The sequence below is a fragment of the Ochotona princeps genome, chromosome 25 (genome assembly GCF_030435755.1).
Source record: "Ochotona princeps isolate mOchPri1 chromosome 25, mOchPri1.hap1, whole genome shotgun sequence".
Classification (NCBI taxonomy): Eukaryota; Metazoa; Chordata; class Mammalia; order Lagomorpha; family Ochotonidae; genus Ochotona; species Ochotona princeps.
In genome coordinates this window covers 10,331,832-10,358,835 of record NC_080856.1, presented here as the reverse complement: position 1 = coordinate 10,358,835, position 27,004 = coordinate 10,331,832, and the positions used below count along the sequence as shown (strand labels likewise).

The window sequence follows — 27,004 nt, the reverse complement described above, 5'->3', positions numbered from 1 at the left end:
CTCCATTTGCAGTGCCTGGGTTTGCGTTTGGTCTTTGCTGCTTCCAGCTTTGTGTTAATGCAAGCTTGGGGCAACAGCTGGTCTTAGTTCAAGTAATTGAGTCGCTGGAACTCAGGTGGAAGATGCTGATGGGATTTCGGGCTCCTGGCTTCACCCTGGGCTAGTTCTGGCTGTTGAGTCAGTGGACAGGGCATCTCTCTGACTCTCTCAGCTAAATAATAAAACTTATAAGAAAGAAATAAGAATTAATTTATCTAAGAACTTAGGACTCTATCTGCTCACTTCTTGACATTTGGGTTTCTAACATTGGACGAACTCAGGTCAGCAGACATAAATCATGGTATTGAAGTGCCAGATCATCATGGTACTAATGCCATTTTCCATGTCTCTTGTGGTTTTTCTTTTTGAAATAAAAATCTATAGAAGTGCAGTGTCTAGATTTACCTCTATCCTTAATCATTTCGTATTTCATAGTCTGGTTTCAGCTATGTAAAAGGAAAATGAATAATGACTCTTTGCTTAACATTAGAGAGACTTGTTTAAAATTTCCTGTTGTCTTCATAATGATAAAATGAGTATAGGCTGAATAACAGAAGAATAAATGTATTGAGTTTGCAGGAGCATTAATAAGACAGCTACTTTCTGAATATTAAATGAGATGCAGAGTCTTTAATAGTGGGTGTTGGAATAGGGAGTTCCATGACGTGACTTATTTGGGAAAAATCATTTTGAAAAATCTATTCAAGTTTTCAGTTGTAAAATTTGGTCTGTATGAAAACAGTGTTGCTCTTTCCTTAAAGAATCACTGGTCTTGACTTAAGGCTAAAAAATATGACCAATCCAAGTGTGATTTGGAATGGGCCGGAGGGTGAGGGGTAAGAACAGTTGTCATGATTACAATGCAGATTATTTATGCATGGTTTTAAACTTTTGGGTCTGTGCAGAAAGTTAACTGAATTGCAGATGTTGTCAGATTTTGTGAGCAAGTTGAGAAATGGGAGTAATTATTCTGCTTGTTATTCTAGCCAACCATCAGCTTACTCAGTTGAGGTTACCAAATGGAGAACATTCTACTTGTTTTGGTTTATTTGAAAGCTAAATTGCATTTTCTTTCAAATATTCATTCCCTGATAATTCATACTGAAATGTTTTGTCGTGTCACTGTTTCTTACCATTTGTTAATTTAACCTTGTTTTGGAGCAGATCGAAGATTTTTTTTTTTAGAAAGATTTATTTATTTTAATTGAAAGAGTGTGTTAAAATGAAGGAAAGAGATAGAAAAAGAGAGGCACCTTCCATCTGTTGGCTCATTTCTTAAATGGCTTCAACACCTAGGGATGGGTCATGCTGAATCCAGAAACTTCTTCCAGGTCTCCCACATGGGTGTGAGGGTCCGAGGACGTGATCCGTCTTCTGCTGTTTCCCCAGGCAGATTAACAGGGAGCTGGATCAGAAGTCAAGCAATCAGGACTCGTACTGTCACCCACGTGGGATGCTGGCTAGTGGTTTAACTCACAGTGCCATGATGCTGCATTCTCATACCAGTGGAACAAACAGATTGCCTCTTCTACAGGAAACCATATAATTCTAATACTAATGCTCTTAGCACCTGCTATCAGCTTGACACAATACTGTCTCATTTAATTCTCATACTAATCCCATGGTACAGCAACTCTTGTTATCATTTTATGATTCAGGAATGTCAAGTCACCTGCTCATAATCACACAACTGCCTTACTTTAGAATCTAAGCTCTTAAGCAAGTGAAAAATTCAAGTAATTCTGTCTAGCTACTCTTTGAAGTCTGGAAATAATTTTGTTAAAATACTATAGTCCATGGTTTAATTTCTGAAGTGACGTAAATTCAGTTTACAAACAGCTTCATGGCAAGATTCCCAGTGGTTGAGAGCTCAGAATTTCAATTCAGACAGATGTGGCCCTAATCTGTTTTGCTGTGTAACATATTCCTTAAATTCCCTGGACTCCTATATGTGTTTCTTGTTGTTGTTATGAAGGTATATAACAAGTTTATGAAATTCTTTATTCCCCATTTCCAAAATGTCTTCCTCAGTTAACTGAGTTTGACGAAGGCTTTTTGCTTCGTAGCAGGAGAGAAATTAGTTAATATTCTCTGTGCCTCTGTCTCTTCTTTTGCTGTTGGTCATTGCTATCCTGATTAGCAGATTCCTCTCCTTAGGACTGGTTTCTAGTCTGTGTTGCCCACTGGCCTACAGATCGATTATACTGATTGTGTTTGGTACCCTGTTCTTTGCTGCAGTCGCTTGAAGTACCTGGGTTTGAGTGTGTGTGTAGGCTGGTTTCTGATTTTAGAAGAAAGTTTTAGAGTTAAGCAGAACATAAAATATTTTCATGCATGTGATTAAAAGTCCTGTGACTTTAGAGCCTTTTGGTTTTTCTGAGAATTTAGCTCTCTTTTTTTTCCCCTTGTGGAAGACCACAAAGAGGAAGGCCCGTGGTGCTTTCAGAATATACATTCCTTGTGTAGAGCTTCTGTAATTGGTGGCCAGATAGTGGCCCAATCCATTACCCTTTTCACTTTCCTACCCAGACTTTTGTTCCTCTAAGTCATAAACTGTATCTTTCTTTGTACCATAGGATCTAATGTGAGGATTAATGTATAGTGGTCACTGAATGTGCCTGAGCAATGGGTGAGCATTGTCGAGGATTAACTGAAAATAGAAAGGCATGAATGAACTATGACTGCGTTGGAGTTGTTAGTAGTGAATGGTGATAGTGAAGATGGGTGACAGACTGGACTAGTGCTTGCTTGTAGAAGTCCTTAATGATAGCAAAGGTTTGGGTGTGTGTGTCTTCCATTTAGACATGTCTAATCATCCCATTATAACATCTTTTCTGTATACTTTGGGAACTCTGGCAAGTGCCATTCCAGTCTTGCTGCTTCCGTTCGTCTTAAATTGCATCTTTGTATGTGTGCTACATTCAGAACACTGTCGCCAGTTGACTGCATCATGAACTGCTGTACACAGCGCCATCAAGAGCATGTTTGTGCTATCGACGTATTTTGAACTAAAACCATTAATGATGTTAGCAAGTCCTTGGTGAAGTTCCAGTTAACTTTTAGTGTTTCTGCAGGGCCCTACAAATTGCTGTTGTAAATGGGAGACTTCAGAATTGCTTCTGGTGATAAAATGTTAGATCTGATTCAAAATGAGGAGTTTATTCCTAAAGGCACAAAGATGGGGCCTCTCTGGAGATGGAGTTCCATTTCTTGACAAATCTTCCCTGTATGCTGTGTTTGGCATTTGCACCCTTTGTGCTTATCACTAACCATCAAGCACAGGCTCATTTAGGAGGTGTGTCCCCAGCTGGATTCCAGACTGAGTTTCTGTGGGAAAGAGAAGATTGAATAAAGTCAAACTTGGTTGTGTGTTCTTACTTTTTTCTTTAAATTGTTTGGTCCTTAGAAGAAAAGTACAAATGCCTCCTCATTTCAAAGAACAGAGGAATGAGGTTATTTCTTATGCACTTCATCATGTGTTTTTTTTTTTTTCTCACTTAAAACAGTTTGCAGTTCGGGAGAGTCAGATGGTGGAATAGGGTAAGGACACGTTTAAACAGACAGAGAAATATTAGCCACTGTGAAGCAGAGAGGGTACATTCCAGGAAATAGGAGAGGACAGAACAACAGCAGAGGGGCACCTGCAGACTGACAGACATAGGAAAGCAGTGAAAACAGCGGTGTGGTGTTGCAGTGACTGATAGCCCAGCAGCATTCAGCAAACAGTGATCTAAACTGCACCAGCAGCCAGAACTCCACCAGCAACAACGTGGGAAGGAACATTTATCGGGAGCTCCAGTGGTGAACTCAGACAAAGAATTGCTTGTTCTGCTGGTCTATTTGATTTGACCAGAAGCAGAGACAGAGCGGCAGGTCCCATACGGGTAGTGTTAGAACAGGGTGGATTTCACAGCCCAGTCCATCTCCTAGAGCCATATTGGGCACTGTTTTGTTTAAGGAGGCAAGGGCTAGGGACAGTACTGCGTATGCACTGAGCTGGGAGTGAACTCATTTCTGGCTCAGTGAACTGCAACAGCGTAGCATCCTACAGGTTCCACCCAAGACAGGTCTGGGTCTCAGCCCTAAAGACCAGCAAATCAAGAACTCTAGTAGTGGCACATCAGGCACCGTTTCTTACAGTGTGGCAAGGAATTTAAGACTGCAGGGTACAAGAGTGAACTGCGCATGCACTGAGCTTGGCAAGAACTCAGTAAGCTCATTGCATTGCACTGGTCCCACAGGCAAATAATACTGACTATGGCATTGTACAGGTCAAAATAGGTCCGTGTGGTCTTCAGACCTAATGGCCAACAAGTTCCTGCAAGATCAGTACCACCAACAACAACCTAGCTATATAGGATACCGTATGTCTCCCTACTTCTGGGACCTACTCCTACCGGAAGTGGGAGAAAGGTTGTACAGACAACGGTGCAGCCTCAGCATGGTATTGCAGCAAGTGGAGAGTGGTGAGCCAGGAGCTGGGGCTACAGACACCATGGTGGAAATCTGACATAAGAAGCCAGACCTGGAACTCGCTGGAGGGAGTAGCACAAGTGACTGCAAACAAAGAGCCGTGTACAAACTGCAAAAAGTAAAATTGAACTGCAGACCTGTGGGTGACACAGTTTAGAAACCTGCTCTAAGGAGAAGAATCTGATAACCAGAAGTACAATGACCAACAGCAATTGGGGACCCAGAGGCCCCAATGAATATTACTGAAGACTCCCCTGCAAAGTAGCAAAATCCTTTGCCAACTTCAGAGTTTACTGAGGATGACATTGAGAAAAGGGGATACAGAATTCAAAAAACTTGTTATAAAACTTCTTATCAAAAATGAAAAGCTTATAAAGCAGGCATTCAAGGAGTTTAAGGTGTATGTCACAGGAAATGAATCAAATGGAAAACTGATATATCAGAAATGAAAAATACAGTGGAACAAATTAAAAGTACAGTGGAGAGTCTCCAAAATAGACTGTAAAAGGCCAAATATAAGAGTTATGGGAGTCCCAGAAGGTGCAGAAAGAGATACTGGAATTAAAAAGGGAAAATTTCCCTAAGCTGGAGAAAGAACTGGGAAACAAGATCCAGGAGGAGCACAGAACTCCCAACAGGCTTGACCAAAAGCAATCTTCACCACGACACATGATCATCAAGCTCTCTTCATTTGAACATAAGGAAAAGATACTTAAATGTGCACATGAAAAAAAAAAAATCAACTGACATAAAGGAATGCCAATTAAACTCGCAGGAGACCTCTAACAGGAAACTACAGGCCGGAAGAGAATGGGGCGACATATTCCAGATTCTAACCGCAAAAAAATTGTCGGCCCAGGATAGCGTACACAGCAAAACTTTCCTTTGTCTTTGAAAATGAAATAAAATTCTTCCACAGTAAACTAAAGTTAAAAGAATATGCCTCTTTCAAACCTGCCCTACAAATGATACGTGTTCTCTCGACAGAGAAGAGGAATAGCACCCACCAAAACCAAAGGCAAATGTGAAGAACATCCCAGTAAAATAAAAACAGAAGACTAAATCAATGAACAACCCATTCCTAAAATGACAAAACCGAATTACCACCTGTTTGTGTTAACCCTGAATGTAAATGGCTTAAACTCATCAATCAAATGTCATAGATTAGTAGACTGAATTAAATAAACTCATCTATTTGTTGCCTACAGGAGACAGTTTTCAATAAAGATCAGCGGAAACCATATCTCATGGATTTTAATGTTTTTTGTTAATTTCATCTCTTCAAAACACTTTATTCTGATTAAATTCTTCAATGACTCATAGATCATACAGAAGCATCATTTTCTTCAAGAAGGTTCTTGATTTTCTTTTTCATTTCTTCAACACATTAGTCATTCAGTAGAATGTACTTTAACTTCATGGTGTTGTTAATGTCTTTATTTTTTTTGTTCTTTGTTTTGTTTTGTGGCATTTCATTTAAGAGAGGTATAGTAACTGTGTAATGGAGACTATCATATGTAGTAGCATGTTATTTAACTCCATGGTATTGTATATTTCTATTTTTCTTACTGTTGATTTTGTATTGTGGCTTTTCATTTAAGGAGATATATAGTAACTGTGTAATGGAGACTATCATATCCAGATGTGAGGATATAATGTAGTATGCATCTCTACTTGGAGACGAAGGACTCTCAATGAAACTGTTTACTGTATCTTGACACTAGGATGCTGGATGCTCTGCCATTGTCCATGCCTGCAATGATGTCCATGGACTGTCATAGACTGTGCATAAACAACTATACTGTACTAGTGATATAGGGGAGCTCAATGGTGGGGAGGGGATAATCCTAGGGCCTATGGAACTGTATCATAAAATGATGATAATAAAAAGAAAAATTAGGGCCCGGCGCGGTGGCCTAGCGTCTTAAAAAATTTGCTGTTCAGTTCTCTGATGAAAGTCACAAAATCAATTATTCGGCAATGTTTGCTGCACCCCCTGCTGGCTGCATTGTGACATTTCCTAAGTGATGATAGCATCTTTAGTTACTGCTCAGTGAACAAGTACATACATTGCTCTTTGCAGTTGTTTTTATTTAGGGATAATTTTAATTTCACCTGATATGTAATAAAGTTTCAATTCTAACTGAATGAAGTTTTTTTTTTAATAATCTGTCAATTGATGTTTGAATAGTGCTTATCCCGTATCCTTCCAGGCAGTGTAGTTATGTATTTGTTGGGGGAAAAAATTTGACACACCTTTTTCACTGATATTTCAGATGATATTCAGTAGGAGAGCATGTCTCCAAAACTTCCTTTTTAATTGTAAACAGTTCTACCATACATGTGCTTGCACATAATTCTGTGTTCATGTTTGAGGTAAATACCAACTTTATAATATTCATGAGATTATTTTTTCAAAGATTTATGTAACTGACAGGCAGAATGGCAGAAGAAGGGAGGGAAGGAGGGAGAAAGAAGGGGAGAGAAAGAAGGGGAGAGAGAGAGAAACCTGGAATTTCACCTGGGGCTCCTGTGTGGGTTGCATTCTGAGATGGGCTGCTAGTGTCAGACGCAGTGGGTTTACCCATGGTTCCACAACACTGCCACATCATGGAGCTTTAAGACAAGTCCTCTGATTTAAAAACGGTTCTCTGAGAAAGGGTGGCACTAACGTAGCAGCCCTAGGAGTCAGAACAGCCACATGGGCAGATATTATCATTGTTTGGCTCCGCAATGTGCTGTAAGCCTTGATCTCAAGTCAGTGTGCTGGTGAGCCTTCCAAGGGCTTCTTTGAAGAAAAATAAGTTTTTTTAAGTGGGCATAGTTTTCTAGTTACCACCCTATGGAATGATAGCCATTGAACATCAATTTCCCAAGAACAGAATTCAGAGATGCGGAGCTAAATACGCAAAGATTATTTCCTGAATGGCGAGTTAAGCTAAGCAACAACAATAACAACAGCAAAAGAAATCATCTAGGGTCATTATTTGTAAACATTGAGTAAATTTTAACTAGAATCCTGTCCTCATTTAAAATAGATTCATCTTCATTAAATGGAATCACGTATTCCTGTTGCGTAGATAAGCTTCCTTCTCTGTGTTAACAAATATTCTTGGGGATTACACGCAGTGCTGCCATCTTGCTGTGTGTTCCCTGTTCTCACACTGCATGCTCCTTTGTGTTTGGGTGTTCAGATGAGTGATCACGAGTGTATGTGCAAACAGGCCTGAGGCTAGAGTCCTAATCAACACATGGCCTTTTAATGTCCTTTGCTTTTCTGCAATAGTGACTCAATATTCTGTGTACATGATGTTGGGTGTATTTTTTTTTTGACTGTTCACACGCACAAACACTTTTGAAATAACTGATTTTATTTTCTAGTAAAACCCTGTTCATCCAAAGAAATATAATATTCTGAGTCATAGGGTATTTTGTTTTAATTGTACGGTGTTTTAAAAGAATTGCAGCTTAATAATCACACCCGTATTGTAAGACTTAAAGTTGATCATTGGCTATTTAAAGTCCTGTGGTTCTAGGTTTTTGCAGTCTTTGCATAATGAAAACAAATAATCTGTGAACACATACCAATATTTAATATTAGTATGCTGATTAGTACATGTGTCTGTGAAAGTAAGTGATGTTAAAATACCTTAAGACAGTTTATTTCCATAGCATTTCTCCTTTTAGTCATTGTGATCTACTTTCTCATCACTTCTCTCTTGGAAGGCCAAAGCAATCTGCTAAATTATCAAAAAACAAGAATCAGAAACTCTGAGAGTCTAAGGCCATTTGCATATTATGCCCTGGAGCTTAAATTTAGCTTGTCATGTGTGATATTGTTGGAGATGTATTTTAGAGTAGCAGAAAGTAAAGTTTTGCTTTTGTCTGATACTTTTATACCTATAATTTAAAAAAAAAAAAACGAAGTCATAGACTCTAGTTGGGAACCTTTAAACTGCAGCAGAAGTCATGAACTAACTGATTTTAGCTTAAGCCTTGGTTTGCCAAATGAGGAAACTTGTACGCGTCGATTAGGTTAAACTTTCTAAAGTCCTGGTGCCTCAGCCCATTTTCTGATTAACCACTCAGAGTTTTCCATGTGGCTTCCCATGTGAAGGACAGAGAAAACAATTATCTTATCAAATAGCCAGGAAGGGTGTTTTGCTGAACTAATTAGCTCTTAGTGTCACTGAACTTGAGTGTAACATGTTTGTATTTCTCTTTGTTGCAGAATGCAAAGTATGGCGCAATCCACTAAATTTATTTAGGGGTGCTGAATATAATCGGTAAGGACCTTGACAGCTTGGGAAACTGGTGGCTGTAGTTCAGAGAGCAAAGGCAACAGCAGCTGTTCCTTCACGTAGGGGTCACGAACAGTCTGAGTACATGCATTTTTTGATGCTACTCCCCCAGCTGTTTTTATTATTCTGTTTTATTAACTTTTTTTGCATAGGAATTGAGATCATGTACCAAAAATGTATAGCTTTTAGAATCTTTCTACTATAACTTTATAGTATATATTATATCATCAGAACTTTTTTGAAGTTTACTTGAAGCATGGCTGTAAAGATGTCATGGAAGTAGTTATTTGGGGGCTTAATTTAGCAAAGCTGGCAGAAAAATTAGAATTTTTTTTTGAAAAATCTCGTAATAATTAGGGCAAGTTTTCATTCACAAAGGCTGATCCATTCTCTGTGAAGATGTATTGATGCGTTTGAAAGGCAGTTGCACAAGAGAGGGACACAAGGGAGAGGGCTTCAGCTGCTGCACCTTGAGCCGAGCAGCCCTCGTGGTGGGGCTGTGTCCGCCCAAAGCCAGGAGCCAGGAGCTTCTTCTGGTCTTCCATGTGCAGGGGCCCAAGCACATGGGCCATCTGCTGCTGCTTTCCCGGGTACATTAACAGGGAGCTGGATCTGAGCTAAAACAGCCTGGTCTAACACCTGTGCCCAATATGGGATGCTGGAGTTTCAGGTAGAAGTGTAACTTGCTGTCCCATAATGCCAGCCCCAGGCTAGTAGAATTTTAAGACAGAACTATAGGGGGAAAAGCTTTACTTCAGTTTTGCTGCCATAATTTCTAAAGGGAGGGTAGAATTTTGTTTGAAGACTTTAAAAAACATTTTCAAATTTTTAGTGTTCAGCTGATTATGTTTTCATCCCTCTACAACTGAACATTCAGTAGGCATTGATTTACTGCCTCTAAAGTGTCTGCCCGCCCTGGTGCCCTTGCAGGTACACGTGGGTGACAGGACGAGAACCTCTGACCTACTATGACATGAATCTCTCTGCCCAGGACCACCAAACATTCTTCACCTGTGACTCCGACCACCTCCGCCCTGCGGATGCGAGTATGGAAAATCTCTCCAGTAGCTGCTTGGTGGGAGGGGGTGTTTGATTGAAGTAACAAGGTTTCTACTTAGGAATATCTGTTCTATAAAAATTTCGGTGAATAAAATATTAGATCGCTGGTGGAATAGTAGAACTGAACATTCTGACACTTACATAAAACTTTATCATAATGAAATATAGATGGTCACATGAATTCCTTTATTATGATTGAAAACTGAAAGACTATGTTAAAGGTTCACATATTTTGAAAAAAATATTAATTGTATATGAGTCTAACTGAATTTGTCATTGAAATGGAAAGAAAGGTTTTATTTTTCTGATGTTGTAATTGAAAATTGGGATTCATTGAATCCAAACGAGTAAGGAATACTTAGTAGAATTTTATGTATATTAGCGATTTACATGTCTTCTTATAGGATCATTAGACTTCCTTGGCTACTGGAATTCATGAGTATTTTCTAGAGAAAGACTTTGGTTAGTGTGTATTCTTGTAAAGATTTATTTATTTGAAAGGCAGATACAGTAAGAGGAAGAGGTCCTCCATCCACTGATTTACTCCCAAATGACCAGGCTGAAGCCAGGAGCTTCTTCTGGTTCTCCCATATGGGTGGCAGGGGTCCTCTTCTGCTACTGTCCCAGGTGCATTAGCAGGGAGGCAGATCAGAAATGGAGCAGCTAGGACTCACAGTGGTGCCCACATGGATGCCAGCACTAGTGGTATCTGCTTAGCCTTCTGTGCTATGGTGTTGACCTTTAGCATGCATTTTATACTATTTGGGTTACATATAATCTTACTGATATTTCTTGTATTATTAAATTTATTCAAAGGAAATATGAGAAAAACTTAAAAAAATAAATATGTACATATTATTAAGAAATTGGATTGGAAAATACAAATTTATAAAAAAATAAGGAATTATTATTCTTTTTTAATGTTACATATAGCCATATGAAACAGCACTGTACAGTAAGTATTACCAAGATTTAACTTACCACAGTGCACTCATGTTACAATGTGCTGTCATGTATGAAAATTCAGTATGCAGGCGAATTTGAGACACATGTACACATGTTAAGCAACACCCTGCTACATTTTTTGTTCACCCAATTCATAATTCCTAAAGTGGCTTAAAAGTGTTCCAAGATCCAGAACCTGAAGCAGGTGCTCAGGAAAGTGACCAATAGAAATGATGATGTGCCTAAGTAGAATGAAGAGATTAATTGTTATATAATCTCAAATATGTAAAAACTAACATGCTAACAACAAATGATAATAAGATACCAAAGAAATAGAAAATTTCTGTTCGAGCAGCTTTTCCAGAATTCTTTATTCCAATAAATTTACATCTATTGTTTCATGAGCACAAAGGTTTGTTATCACAAACTGCAAAGCAGTGAAATAGCCAATTAAAATACGTTTGAGGAAGTTTAGAAACTTGAGCTGACCATCTTGTTAATGAAATACTCTTTTGTAATTCAAGCTAAAAGCCATTAATTTAGCTGTTGTTGTTTATTGAGTCTTGTTCATTATATGTATTGATTGACCTACCTCTCCTTTTCTCTTTCTCTCTAAAACAGTAATGCAGAAAGCCTGGAGAGAAAGAAATCCTCAAGCTAGGATTTCTGCAGCTCATGAAGCCTTGGAAATAAATGAGTAAGTCAGGGCAAAATCTTGGTGTTGGAAAGAAAAATATCATCCTTTGCCGAACGTATTCGGTTTCCACTGATGGGATACTTATATTAAGGGTTAGGGATTATGGAGAGGGGGAGGCATTGCATTTTGTTAATGAAGGACAGCCATATCTGGAGGTAGTTTTAGTCATTTTGGAAAACGTGTCATTGCCTCTGCTATGATGCTCGATTAAATTCTTCCAGAGCTTTTCTTGGGATAATTTGAGGACATAAATGTAGTTCTTCATATACTTAACATACAAAACATGTGATGGACAAATTTTTCCAAATTTAGAACCCTCATCTGGACTGTCACATTTTCCTGATAGAACTTCTGCTCTAAGGTGAAGCATAATAAAGACACAAGTTGAAAAATAAATAACATTGAAAAATCTTTTCAAATCTAGACAAAGATAAGAAATGCTGTCCTTAGTCTTGTAAAACATTTTGTGAGTTCCCAACAAAAGCTGGGAAATCATTTCTGGAGATCTCAGAAAATGAGAAATTCTTCAAGTTGGAGTCACAAAAATTCAGGGTTGGCAGAGACCTTAAAGGTCAGTTAGCTCAACCACCCATCTGGTGCTTGCATCACCTCGGCACTCTCCTTGCCAAGTGGTCATTGTTCAACTATTTTGTGATTTGTCTGCAGAAGGTTACAGAATCTTCTTCAGCGGTCTTAGAAAGAAAAAAAAAATAAGTTGGAAATCCTGCCATTTTAACTGGTTGATCTATTTGGTTTCTGATTCTCTCATGCAACATGTTTATTTTTCAATTTCTTATCACCTATGAATTTTATATGCCTGCCTTTTGTGTGTCATCCATGTTTCTGAGAAAAAAAATAGGACTGGGAGTAGAGCTGTGTGACATGACACAAAGGAAAGTACTCTGCAGGTTCGTGTCTTCATGAAGCATTATTCTTTGGTGTAGTTCAGCCAATTATTACTAGGGTGCCCACTTACACTTTGTTTCAACACAGATTTCTCCATTTTCCTCTTATGAATCAGGTATAACTGTGGATCTTCAGTTTATAAAAACTCTATTGGAGTAAATTAAGCTAGTACAAATCTGATTTATTTAGTCCTAGTGAATTTAAGCTGATGCTTATCTCTTTCTTTTTAAGTGCTCAGAGACCATCCTTTTAATAATTCATTAGAATATCTTTCCAAATCACTGCTCTGTAGTTTGGGAAGTCTGCCTTCTTCTCCTGTTAGAAAATGTGTACTACATTTGTCGTCTCATCTTCTAGTGCCTTTCCATACTTTGTGATGCCTCAGCTGTCCACAGAGCAGTTCCATGGCCTCCCTACAAGCTCAGTTGGCTTCTCAGAATTTGCCTATGCTAGTGTAGTAACTCATTTAGAATGGGCCAGTTATTTGCTATCTTACATCTTTTCACCCATTTCAAGGTTTGATTTCTTCTCCCTTTTTAAGTCTGACAGTCATTTTGCTTGACAGAGAAACTAGGAACAAAACAGAAGAGACAAGTTTTGCTTTCTCTTTATTATCTACTGGTGTTAACAGTATATCTTCCATGTTTTGATATTGTTGTGTTGTTGTCTATTTTGCTTATTTAAGTTTTGGAGAGCTGGGGGTTCAGAGAGATAGATAGGACTTTAGGTATAATTTAAAAACAGGGAATAGATGGTTGTCTTCAGCCTTTTTGTTTTGTTTTGTCTCTGTTTATTTTTTGCAAGCCTCAACTAATTTGGAATTTGAGCTCTCCTGGCATTATTCTTCTAAGTTCATTCCACTCTCTTATGTAAGTCCCTCACTACGTGTTCTCCTTCCATCTTGTTTTTCTTTTCTTTTTTTCTTTTCTTTTTTTTTTTTTTTTTTTTTGTTTTTTTAACATGTCCTTTAAAAACCCGACCTGGGAAAGATCTCTGTGAAGCTGCATTGGTTACTTATGTGCTGCCTCTCTTTTCTTCCAAGAGGATCATTTGTGGTTGCTGTGACAGACATTTGAAAGCTGCTCAACCCTCTTCTGTCACTTCTCCTTCGAAGTCTGATGCCATTGAATCATGCCTCTTTTCTTTGAATTTTTTGAGGTCTAACTTCCCCTCTTTGATTATCCAAAAATGACATAGTAAGTCTCTCTGAATGTTCCTATCAATTCTCATTTCACCAACTATTTTTTTCTTCTTGGTCAGAATTCGGTCCAGAGTTGAAGTTCCCCTAATTGCTTCCTCTACCATCTGGGAGATAAAATTATTGCCAAAGTAAGTCAAGAACCTGTCAAGTGCCCTCCTTCTAACCAGTGAGACTTCTAGTGGCTATCTGGATGGTTGACACCCCATCATCACACTTCTTGCTTCTGTATGTGTATTGTGTTGTGACAAGGATGTATCATCTCTATCTTCCATTGAGCTGAGCAGTCTGTTCTGTACTCCCCAATCATTAGCACTTCTGTTGCTCTCTCGTTTTTCCTTCACTCACAAGCTCTTAGCATGTTTCTACCCCAAGCTCATGAGTTTCCACCTAGATATATGTTTCTTGGCCAGTAGTGCTACTCTGCCTCTCCTTGCAGGAATATTATTTGAAATATAAATGAGCAAAGCAGGCAAGCTAGCCACAGCCATCTTTGAAGCCCTAGCCCACCAACTGCAATCTTACAGCTAATTCCTCTGATGCTGTATCTACCACTCAATATTATAATCTCAATTCTCACCTCATTACGTTTGACCCATATGTGTATGTCGGCATCTGAAGTCTTAATGATTTCTTTTGATGCCTGCCTACCTAGTTATTTTCTCCAGTGAATCATTGGACAATTTTTGCTTCATTATTATTCTTTCCAAGTCATATATGCTGCCCTCCAAAGGAATTTGTTATATAGCTCTTTTTTTTTTTTTTTTTTTTTTTTGGTGGGGCAGGTGTGGGGAAGGAAAGGAGGGTACGGGGGTGGACCTTTTTCTCCCTATTTTACCACTCTGTTTGAAGTCCAATTGATGGTTCCTGCCTGAAATTAGAGGGCTTGACCAAAGATGTTACAAGATCCCTCCTCAAGGCGAAAATTGACTGGTAACCCCAAACCTTACATCAATCATTCAGTTCAGTCTCCTCCTATCTAGGTAGTATAGCTTGTGGGGAGTAATGTGGCGTTTGGTTTTACTTTCTCCCTCATGGTCTGATGGAGATAAGCAGGGAAATGGCCACAAAGAGACAATGCAGAAGGAAAATGAAGGGATGGGTACAGATCAGGACCTATGTGGTCTGTCCAGCCTCACCATTTCCCTGTCACTTTCCCATCTTTGGCAGTGGGTTGTTCTTTACGTGATTTGAAAAATCTACAGTTCCTAAAATTCCCCAGGTTCATTAGTTAACCATGGATCCTTTCTGACTTCCTGGCGTAGAGGGTTGTTGAAAGGATTATAGGAGATGAGATGTGTTAAGTGCCTGGTACAGTGCCTGGTACTAGGTAGCTAGTTAAAGGCATGATATTTAACATTCCTTTGCTTCTGTGGCTGGGGCAGACTTGAGCTCTTCAGAAGTAGCACTACCTGTAAGGTACTTCTTGTGTTCTCTGAAGCAGGAGCATCAGTGCTGTTATGAGATACTGAATTTTTCTTTGAACACGTCTTTTGATTTAAGAAATTCTGTGTTTTGTACAGAAAAGTAGACTTCAATATAGTTCCTATAACTTTGAGTGTTGGAAGGAGACGTCTGCTGAACTGCTGTTGTCAACATTATTAGCTGACATTTGTTGAGCACATTTCCACTGCTGGGCACTGTACTGAGCACTTTGCATGCATCACCTCGCTTAACCTTCACAACAACGTTGCAAATAGATTCCATGTTGTTTGCCATCAGGGAGGCAGAGTAATAACTTGCCCAAAGTTATACACTAATAAGAGGTTGAGTCCAACTGTTAAGACCCATCTTCCTAATACTACACATTCTACTTCTTGAGCTAAGATACCGATGTTTCTTTTGTGCCATTATTTTGTGTCAGCAACTATAAACAGGGGTGCATGAACCAGTTGGCCCGTTTGCATGTTTTGGCATAACTCCTTGCCCTTCTGCATGAACTCCTGTGGTTGATAATCACAGCTCTGGTATTTGTCATTGACGGTGACTGTTATCTGAATGAACAGGTGTGCAACTGCTTATATTCTTTTGGCTGAAGAGGAAGCAACCACCATTGCTGAAGCAGAAAAACTGTTTAAGCAGGCTCTGAAGGCTGGAGACGGCTGTTACCGGCGTTCTCAACAGTTACAGCATCATGGATCTCAGTATGAAGCCCAACATAGTAAGGTTTCTTCCAGGGTGATGAACTGGGGCTCCGGGTCATACGATGATGATTGATCAAGTCCAGCTCAAAATACGATGCACCTGGATGGGAACAATTACTGGCTTTTGCTTTTCTTCATCTTTGTTCATTTTTTTTCTTTCCTATAAGAGTACTTTTCTAATATACAATTAAAGTAGAGCCTCATTACTGCTTATTTTCACATTCTTTTTCTTGCTTTTAGATTCCTAATCCAAGAAATCAAACAGTACCTTTTAGTGGTCATCTTTCTTCTGTGTAGATCTCTTACATATTTCTGTTCATCAGTTCCATCTCTGTCCTATAACTTTATATCCCAATTAGGCAACAAGATCTTAATTAGTGTTATTAAATGATTGGTAATATAGGTCTAATGCAGCATAGGCTGAAAATAGGACAATTAAGAATATAGCAATTATTGCTGATTGTACCAGTATTTGCTTCTTATTTAGGAATTATTGATAGTGGCTTCCAGAAAGAAAGTATCATGCGTTTCTATTTTGTTATATATTTTTATATTAAAATGATGCCTTCCTTTATTTAGGATAACTTTATATATCTGAGATCTTTCACTTTAGCACACTAAACTCTTAGTGATGTTTCAGATAATAGTGTAGAAACAAGGCAACAAAACCATATCTGAAATTCCATGAGCCAATTGACTCATCACTTTGTAAGTGTATTTTCATGGAACTATTAAAATTTTGTTACTTCATTTTTTAAAAAAAGGACTTACTTATTTATTTGAAGCATAGGAGAAGGAAAGAGAGGGATGGAAGAAGGGAAAAAGAGAGAGAGAGATCTTCTGTCCATGGGTTTACTCCACAAATACGTATAATAGCCAGGGCTGAGCCCAAGCCCACAATTCCCCTAGCTCTGCTTTGTAGGTGGCAGTACCTGGATGTTTTGGCCATCTTCCACTGCTTTCCCAGGCACGTTAGCAGGGAGTTGGCAAGGAGGCAGAGTAGCCAGGACAGGAACTGGTGCTTCAGTGTGGCATACTGGCATCGTAAGGAGTGCACCACAACCCATTTCCAGTTGTTGCCTTTTAAGGTGAAATTTCTCTCCAGTCTCTCTCCTGCAGCTTAGAATGTTCAAATGCATTTCCTTTATATTTGTAATTATATGATTAAATTTTAATATTAACCTTGGATTTAGTGTAGAAACTGACTGCATTAGTCTGTATGATGAGGGTGCCAGCAAGATCTTTGCATTTTTACCTGCATGCTCATGTTGATGTCCACAAAACCCATCAACATTCATGTGGTTTTATTGTGCAGTGATCATAGAAGTTAAGAAAGTTCCCAGTCACTACCAATACCTTACCACTAAAAAACTATAGTGCAGTGCATTTTGAACACAGATATTCAATGTTTATTTTATGAGCTAAATGAAAATTAATGCATAACATTTATAAACTACTACTTCAGAAATTCTTTTTTCTTCTGTAAATTAAATCTTTTCAACCTGTCGCCTGAATCTATCCAAAAATATAATCACATCTTTAAAATAATTTGTAGGTACTTGGCAAATTTTCAGCACACATCTTGTTCTCATTGTTTAAAATTTGAAATGTTAGGACTTTGGTCTTAACATTTTTTTAATAGCTGCATATTATACATGTACTTAATCTAAAACAGGTGTGTCATATTTTTCTCAAACATGGTAATCTTATTGAGGATTATATGCATGCATGTTCTTACTAGTCTGAGAACACATCCAAAAAGACACATAATTAAATAAGAGATTAAGATAAGAAGTTGTTAATGTACTTTTAAAGACCATTTTAGTGACTATTATTTTAACTATTTAGCTTGTCAATGCTTTCTCTGACACTACGGTAGTTTTTCATTTTGTTGCATACTCTATTGTCATATCTGGAATGCGTTATATTGCCATCTAAAATCCACTGCTTTAGGGACCTGGAGATGGTTACGATGTCACTAGTGTTAGAGAAAGAATAATATGAAACAGAAGTTCAAGATGAGGCTTCTCCAGACTTAATGTCAAGAATTACAAAGAATAGTTCATTGGGATGCAACCCGAGACTCACCGCTGTGCTTCCTTACCAAAAGCTTGCGCACTTGAAGAATGTGGAATTCTTGCTTGTAAACCAAATGCGACATGGGCATGTTCATTTTCCCAGTTCTTTGTGGCAGATGATCTTTTCTTAGAAAATCAAATATTCAACATCCAACCTCAAAAAGAGGAGTTAAGTAATCAGTCACGTTACTTGGCCTTCGCAAGGCTGAGTACTTTACTTTGTGTTCATTCTGTTATTAACCAAGTGGTCAGTACTTCTGGCAATAAGGAAAAGCCGAGAGAGCGGTCTGTTTGGCTAAGGTTTTCCTTTAAGGACAAGGCAAATGGCCAATGCATTTTTTCTTGCTGCTCAACTGAAAGCTCGCTCTCTTTTTCTCTCTCACTCTGTCTTTTAAATCAATTTTGATGTTTTATATCTCCCTCTTCAGGGCGAGACACCAATGTCTTGGTCTACATCAAAAGAAGGCTAGCAATGTGTGCCAGAAGACTCGGGAGGACCAGGGAAGCAGTGAAAATGATGAGAGATGTGAGTTTGAATTCGTGTTTGGGAATGGTAGCCGTGCACCTGGCTATAGGCTGTCTGAGTCCACTGAATGGCAATTGCAAACATTATAAGTGATAGTTTGTGATCCTGTAAGCCCCGTAACCCTAGAGCCAGGCTGTCTGAGGTTCAGCTCTACTTCCCAGTTGACTAGGTGAGCCATCTTGTGAAAGTTAGAAAACTTCTTTTTGCCCTAGTTCTCTCATCTGCAGTTTGGAGAGAGCAGTAACAATCCTCCCAGTTACTTCTGAGGATCGTTGTGAGGGCTGAATGAGGTAATACATACAAAGCCTTTAATTCGAGTCTGTGGGTTGATTTTGTGACACAACAGGTTACGCTACCACTTACAAACCTTACATTCCATATTAGAGTGCCAATTCGAGTCCTCATTGGCCCACTTTTGACCCAGCTCCCTGTTTAATATTCTTGGGAAGACAGTAGGGAGTGGCCAAATACTTGCGCCCCTGCCGCTCTTGTGGGAGATTAGTTGGAGTTGCTGGTTCCTGGCTTCAGCCTCCTCTAGCCTCGGTTGTCACAGTTATTGGGGGAATGGACCAGCAACTGAAAGATTCTCTCTCTCAAATGTTCTTTAAAATAATAAATAAATCCTGAAATACTGACACATTAAAAACAACTGCATATATTTCCTTATTACTATTTGGGGCTGTGGCTGAAGCTATTTTAGTTGCCCTTTTCTCTGCATTTTAAGGAAGATTTGACATATTGTAATTTGATTGGTGCTATCTTCAAATTTTGTAATATTAGGAACTAATCCTGTTTGTAGTCTCTTAAAATATTTTTTATATTCTTGAATTGGGGTATTTTATTATTAGCAGTCACCATGAGATTTAAGATAGGATAGACGTGAGAGTTTTAAAGCAAAACAGAATCATTAGAAGTTAGGATTACATAGCTTTAAAACAGAACAGTGTTTTTTAGGGAAAGCAGTTATGTTTCATGGTTTGTTATTGTTGTTAGTGAGAACGGATATTCTTAAAGAAATTGACAACAGTGTAAATTGTATTTATGAGATGTTTTCTTTTAAAAACAACTTCAGAAAACATGTCATGCTATTCTTAGGTTCCTGAAGATATAGATGACTGTGCCTTTATAAAAGTGGAACAGTCAAGGGCTGGGTGGAAGTGGTTTCTTGCCTAATTCTCTACTCAGGTAGACTGTGAACCTTCTCCGGAAGAGCAGTAACTTGGGTGGATTCGCTAGTATCCTTGGAAGGGGGAGGCAAGGGGCGCCTACACTGAGGGCCTATCCCAGTTATCTCTGCACATAACAGTACAATATGAAGGCCCAAGTGAGACCCAGGTTGGGGTCTGACTAACCCACTAAGCAGCAGTGTAGTCCCCAGAGCTGAAAAGATTATAAGATCATTCTGAGTGAATGTGTGACAGATACCCCTTACGTAACACCAGGGCAAAGGGGGTTGGTGACAGTGGGATTGTTTTGTTTGGATGAAGAATTTAGGGAATGTTTGTAATAATTTTTTTAAAAAAGGTGGTTTCTCAAAGCTTTCTAATTTGTTCTCAAAGCTTTTAATTTGCAGAAATTCCATCCTCTGATATCACAGAGAAACCCCACTGATCACTTTGGCTTTGAAGGAGGTGGGGGCTTTATGAAAAAGAGATGTTCCTCTTCACCTGATCCAGCCACAGTCAGAGCTTAACAGTGTTGTTCTTTGGTCACCTCTTCTTGCAGGAGGAGCAGGTTTTGGAGATTTTGCTTATTCCGTGCCTAGGCAACTCTATAGGAAAAACAGATCGTGGTGATTGGAATCCTGGTTTTTCTTAGTCTCCTTCTACTTCTTTTCCAGATAAACTTATCTACAGTGTATCCTCCATGATTTGCTTTGTGTTTCATTGTTAGTGTTTGTTTATATTTACTTTTATTGATCTAGCCCAGATGTAGATCTTGGGGAGAAGATCTGGAATGTAAGGGAAGAAACCCGGAATAGGGAGTTGAGCAGTGTGGATGTGAGCATCTCGACTCCGTCCTTGACCGGCTTGGAGAGCCATAGTAGCTTTCTGCGTGCTTTTCACTTAGCCTTCTATAGGGTGGGGATCATGGTTCTTAACTGAAAAAGTAGCTGACGGGGAAAACCGAATGAGTGAGCAAAAACACCTGACCCGTAATAGAGATCCTGTAATTCTCCCCCAGCTCTTTCTCTGTTATGTAATTTATCAAATATTTTGCTTGACTGTTCTCCTGATGGACATTTTGAGGTGTTTCTGATTCGTTTTGAGTGACTTGATCAGCCAATCAAGTCATCCATGTGTGTATACCTGTGTGTACTTATACACATGTGTATGCATTTACACATGTTTGTGTCTGTACAGATATGTATTTCTCACAATACGTTTCTTAATGTCTCCTATTCTAAGGAGGCCAATAATTGTTGCCTTTTCTCCAGGTTTGTGAAGCATTCAGCAGATGTCACCCTTCCTTGGTAATAGGCCTGTGAGGGTCACTGTCGGATTAGGTGGAGATGTATATTTAAGAGAGAAATATTCAAAGTGCTCTTTCCTTTAGAAACTCCTTTTATCAATCCTAGATCCTTTTATCAAACCCAACCACAGAAGGGAGGTTGGGAACCTTGTGCTGCGGTCCGAGCCTCGAGGGAGACAGTTGTGGTTCCAGCCCAATGTGTCTGACTCTTTTCAGGTCAAGGGTCAGGCTGCATGGAGGCATTCACTCCTTGAAAAACATGCACACCAACTATCTTGCTGTGAAACTTCCTCTGATAAAGCAGAGCTCTGGATTCCAGGCAGGACTACTGATAAAGCATTTAGGCCAGAGGAGCTAATTTTTCATGAAGATATGGCCATCCTCTCCGCATATGTGTGGGTGTTAACTGCCCTAAGGAAGATTTTCAATTAGAAGTAGAAATATTGGAGTTAGAATGCCTCCCTTGTAGGAAGCAGAGTCATTTAAAAATTTTATTGGGAGATGCCTTAAGAAAAGGAAAGCTGTTAATTGGTAAGATATCCTGAGAGAGGATGAAAGAGAATGCTGGGATGCCTGGTTGCAGATAATTTCTGTATTTCAGGACTCAAGGTTTTATGATGGGTCAACAAAATGTTGATGCTGTCAGTGAATTATTAATGAGGTAAACACCAACTCCTTCATGTCAAGCAAGATTCACAGCTACTCATTTTTTTTTAAAGATTTATTTTATTTTTATTACAAAGTCAGATATACTGAGAGGAGGAGAGATAGAGAGGAAGTGGAGCTGCCAGGATTAGAACCAGCAGCCATATGGGATCAAGGCGAGGACCTTAGCCACTAGGCCACGCTGCAGAGCCTGACAGCTACTCATTTTTTAAAAGTGACACAGTGATTATTTCGAATTCCCAGAATATTTTTTCCCAAACTCACTTCTTTTCCTTTTGCAATCAAAAACATGAATGCAACTTACTCTTAAAGAAATCTAACGAAGTGTTTTCAGGCCAGCTGCTGTGTAGGTGCTGGTTTAAACCTTGGTTGCTCCACTTCTGATGCAACTCCCTGCTAATGAGCCTGGAAAGGCAGTGGAAGAACTTGGGTCTTTGCACCCATGTGAGAGACCCAGATGAAGTTACTGGCTGCTGACTTCAGCCTGACCCAGCATGGCCATTGTGGCCATTTGGGGGATGAACCAGCAGGTAGAATACTTTCTCTCTCTCTCTCTTTCTCTCTCTCTCTTTCTCTCTCTCTCTCTCTCTCTCTCTCTCTCTCTCTCTCTCTCTCTCTCTCTGTGGCTCTACTTCTCTCTCTGGAATGCTGCCTTTCAAATAAATCAATATTAAAAATAATAAAATTTTCAGAAAAAATATTTTGGTTGCAGAGATAGCCAAGAACACCTCTGGATTTTAAATTTCATTATTGTTTATTATCCTAGGTGGAAAAATCTGTACTTTTTGCTTTATTAAAGTTAAGGGAAAATCTTTGTATTTTTCTTAGTTTTGGTGATTTTGCTTCATAAACATTTGATATACACACAATTTCTTTTTTTCCATTTGGCTAGCTTCCATTTCCCCTGTGTCTTTCCCTGGCCCTATATGAGTAGATTTATAATGGAATTGACAAGGCCAGAATCTGTGCTCTAGTTCCTTAGATATGTTGTGTTAGAACTGGTGTGGAGAAATTGGTTTGGATGGGATGGACTCCCCCGAATCTTCTGCCCCAGATATTTGGTCTAGAGCAAGGCATCTTAACACTTGGCACTACTGACATTTTGGGTCAGAAAGCTTTGCTGTGGGAGAACAGTCCTGTGCGTTGTACAGTGTTCAGCAGTATCCCTGGCATTTGCCTACTCGTTACCAGTAGCAACTGACTCCACAGTTGTGATGACTGAAAATGTCTCCAGATGTTGCTCAGTGTCCTTTTGGGGCACATTTATGTCAATTCATCACCCGTTAAGAGCCAGTGGTCTGTTGGCCAGCATCCTGGCCTAGTGGATTAAGCCACCTTCTGTGATGCTGCTATCACAAATGGCTGCCAGTTCAAGTCCTGCCTGCTCCACTTCTGATCTACCTCCATGTTAATGTGCCTGGGAAGGCAGAGAGATGGCCCGAGTCCTTAGGGTCATGATCCTCTCTACTTTAGGGCAAATCCAGCTGGAGTTCCAGACTCGGGGCTTTGGCCTGCCACAGCATCATGCATTGCAACCATTTTTGAGTTCCCCAGTGGATAGAAGGTTTCTCTCAACTCTGCTTCTAAACTCTGTAATTTTGTCTTCTGAGTAAGTGAATCCATTTTATTTTTTAAAAGAGCCACTGATCTAGTAAAGTTTGAAGTGAAACAAGTGTATTCCAGGGCAGAAAACTTTTTCCATGCACTGCTTGTTTGTACCTTAAGTATTCCCCACCACAGGTACAGGCCTGAAAGCAGCCATGGACTTGACCAGGCTGGGTGTAGGAGCTGTTTGACTCAGGAGAATCCTGAAAAGGCAGAGTCTCGGGGCACGAGGAGAATACATAAGTGAACATTGTGGTGGGGCTGGTGAAAGAACCCAGAAGGGAGACTGGGAAAGCCTGATGTGTTGTGGTGGTCTCTCTTGCGTCTTTCAAATGCTTCCAGATCAGTCTTTTTTCATCTTTCAAGAAGCTGGCATGTTTGAAAGTTGACGGTAGGCTCTTCAACTTGACGGTTCTTCTCTTCGTTATAGTTTTATCCAGGTCTTTGAGCCATTCTCCCTTTTTCTTGTCTCACTGTCTCTGAAACCCCATCTTTTCGTGTATGGTCTGACACTTGATATTATATATCATCAAGGCCTCTTCTGGAAACAGTTTGTTTACTTAATTTTAGGAAGCCAGGATTTCTTAGTGTTTCTGAAATCTCACAATATCTCTGCTTGATTCTCTTCTTCTTCCTGTCTTCCAAAACTTGAAGTCCTGAGAGATAACATCTAGTCTCAGATTGTTACCATTAAAATGCTGACAAACATTTGTATGGTAATAATTGTGTCTTAAGCATTGTTTTAAGACTTTTATAAATTTAAAACGTATTTCAGTTTTTTAACAGTTCCTAACACAGGTGCTTGTTCAAGATCACATAACTAGTGAAGATGTCTGACAATGCTTTGCTGAACACCTGCATCAGCAGTACACAGGGTAGTAGGTTAGTACCTCCCTGATAGCGTTGGTGCAGGGACTGAGTTGAATAACTCACATGAAACATTTGTCACAGGGCTTCATGAGTAATGAATACTTCGTGTTATTGCTATTATCGGCTAAGATATATTATCAAGTGAAAAGCAGAGGTGGGCCTGGTGTGATGGCTGAACTGGCTCCTCTTCCCCTGGCAAGTGCCAGGATCCCATGTGGGTGCTGGTTCATGTCCTAGCTGCTCCACTTCCCGTCCAGCTTCCTGCTTGTGACCTGGGAAAGCAGTGGAGGACAGCCCAAAGCCTTGAGGCCCTGCCTGTGTGTGGGAGACCAGAGGAAGCTCCTGGCTTCAGATCTGCTCAACTCAAGCTGTTGCTGCCATTTTGGGGAATGAAATAGTAGATGAAAGATCTTCTATCTCTCCTCTCTATAAATCTGCCTTCCCAATAAAAGAAAAAGCATAACAAATATATATTAACATAAATCAGGGGTTCACAAACTTGATGGATCACTGTGCTGTACTCTGGAGGATCAGAAGCAGCCTCTTGGAGGTTCTGAATGGGGTGATGCTCTCCTGCCTCGGTGGTGTCATCCTGCGTTTGGCATGTAGAGACAGCCCCACCCTCCTGTTGTCTAGGCACAAAGATTTTGTTTTTTCACCGCAGCTTATCTTTGTCATGCTAATTTCTTTTTCTTCATGGTTTTTTTTGGGTCCACTGAAATTCTATTGTAATTTGGATGGATAGGTTTTTGTATTATTTTTAAACTTGATTCTGCACCTTTCATTGTGAAATCTCCTTTCTCTCTAAAAAACAAAACCAAACCACATTTTTATTGGAGGAACTTAAATCAAATGTCATGTTTCTTGACTAAATGGTAGCATTTGAAACCAAGGCTAAGGAAAGCTTATTGGAGACTCTTGCTAGATACAGGGCTGATTGCCTGTTGCTGGGCTTTCCTTATTGGTACGCAGGCATGGAGGGGGTATGTTAAGCAAGCATATTAGTTCTGAAAAGAGCTGATGAAAGTTTGAATTTGGAAGCAGCAGCAAAGAAGTAGATGGATTTGAGATATATTTGGATGTTGAATCAATAGGATTGGACTTATTGTCAAATTGCATTGGCTCTACTTTTCAAATGTGGGTCTATATAGATTCCCACTATGTCTCACTGTGTTCACATCCCTCCCATTGGTCTAAACCATCACCTTCTTTTACTTGCATTCTAATAATAGCCTTTTAACTGGCTTTCCTGCTGCTGCTGAATTTCTCTAACCACTCTGTGTATGGCATTGAGTATGGAGTCATTTAGGATATGTGTAAAATATTGTTATTCTGTGGCTTAAAATCTTCCAGTGACCTCTCATCTCAGAGTTTGAGCTCTGAAAGTGACCTACAAGGCTTCACAGTGAAGCCCCCATTGCTGCAATCCAGCCATGCTGACCGTGTTGCTATCTGTTGAATGTGCCAGATTCAGTGCTGCAGCAAAACCTTCATACTTGCTGTAACCTTTCCCCAGAATGCTCCTCTTGCAGAACCCAATGACTTGTTCCTTCACTTCTGATTAAATCTCACTTTTGCAATCCCACCTTCTGATTGCTCTATTTTAAATAGCCTCTATCTGTGTTATACCACCAACTCCTAAGCTCCTCCTCTATTGTATTTATTTTTCTTGATATTTAATCATTATCTGATAGTCTGTTTATTTTATTTATTTTTGTTTCTTTTCACTAGAATGTCACTTTAAGGTCTGGAATTTTGTTTTAATCTGTACATTACTGCTTCCCAGTAGAAGAGTGCTTGCCAAATAACAGCTACTCAATAACTGTTGGAATGAAGAATATCTGAACTGATTAAATAAGGAAAAAATAGAAGTAGTATAATCAAGGAAGATGTAGGAATGCGCATGTTTTTAGCCTCATCAGCTTGATGTCATACCATTTAGCTCCTAGGAGTATGACTGGGGGAGGAGCAAATCTCAGTGGTCCTGCAGTTCACTCGGGACTTGTTAAGCCTGAGATGCTTATTGTACTTCTAGGTGGACGTTTCAGGAAAGCAGTTGGATATGGTCTGGAATTCAGGAGTGAGGAGCTTGGAAGTTGCCAACGTTCGTTTTAAAGGATTTGAAGTCATTGTCTTGAGTGAGGTCATAAATGAGGGAACTTTTAAAAGCTCATGCAAAAGGAAAATAAGAGAAGATTGTTTTGCTATAAATATATTTCTTCATAAAGCATGTTTTCCGTGAACTTTTTGGAGACCTCACTTGGGGAAAGAGATGGAAAGAGAGAAAGAAGGTTAAGAAGGGAGTTCTGGAGGTCTCCAACACTGGGAAAAGGGGAAAAAGGGAAACATCCAGTGGCTCCAGCAAAGGAACAGCTGGAAAGTTACGAGTAAAACTGGGTGGGTGGGGTATCATGGTAACCTAGGAAGAAAAGAATTTTAAGAGAAAAATAGGCATTGGTGGTTTCAGTGAAATGAAAGAGGAAGTTTAGAAGTAGGCTAACATTTAATGGTTTAAGGTATCAAGTGATGCCAGTGTCCTATAGCAGGGTGGCTGAGTTTGATGCCCTATTATGGCTCCTGGCTGAAACTTCTTGCTAGTTCACATCCAGACAGATAATACTGATGGTTCAAGTATTTGGATCCCTGTCATAATGTGGTCGACCTGGATAGATTTCCTGGCTTTCAGCCTCAGTCTGACCCAATCTCAGCTGTTGTGGGAATTGCAGGTAGTGGGCCAGCAACTGCGAAGTCACCTTCTATGTCTCAACTAAGTAAGTTTTCTAAGAAGAGGTTTAGCGGGAGAGAGTGGTATAAGATAGTCAAAGAGCAGTACATTCTGTTCAAAACATTGCATTTTAGATGATGTCAAGGTCTGGAGTTTGGCTGTGATCTTGTATTGCTTAATTATAGTGGAGAGAGGCAGTTTTTAGCTTTGAGCAGAGTCTACCTAAGATGGGATATTCACCTGCACTGAAATTGTCAACACAGGCTAGGGCTTGAGGTCCAGAGTAAGAATATGGAGTCA

The 27,004-nt window shown here is 39.5% G+C and overlaps 1 protein-coding gene across 6 annotated transcripts in view; it reads left to right on the top strand.

Annotated features, from left to right (window-relative positions):
- ST7 (suppression of tumorigenicity 7) overlaps positions 1-27,004 on the top strand; it is a 201,647-nt gene that overhangs the window by 112,187 nt on the left and 62,456 nt on the right. For 4 of the 6 annotated variants that reach the window (XM_058655027.1, XM_058655026.1, XM_058655029.1 and 1 more), the window contains exons 4-9: positions 8,744-8,798; positions 9,744-9,859; positions 11,439-11,514; positions 13,681-13,749; positions 15,625-15,779; positions 18,269-18,366. In XM_058655027.1, coding sequence (XP_058511010.1) covers positions 8,744-8,798; positions 9,744-9,859; positions 11,439-11,514; positions 13,681-13,749; positions 15,625-15,779; positions 18,269-18,366 — 569 coding nt within the window. The remainder of the gene's footprint in view (positions 1-8,743; positions 8,799-9,743; positions 9,860-11,438; positions 11,515-13,680; positions 13,750-15,624; positions 15,780-18,268; positions 18,367-27,004) is intronic. The other 2 variants (XM_058655030.1, XM_058655028.1) reach the window with 1 other exon arrangement.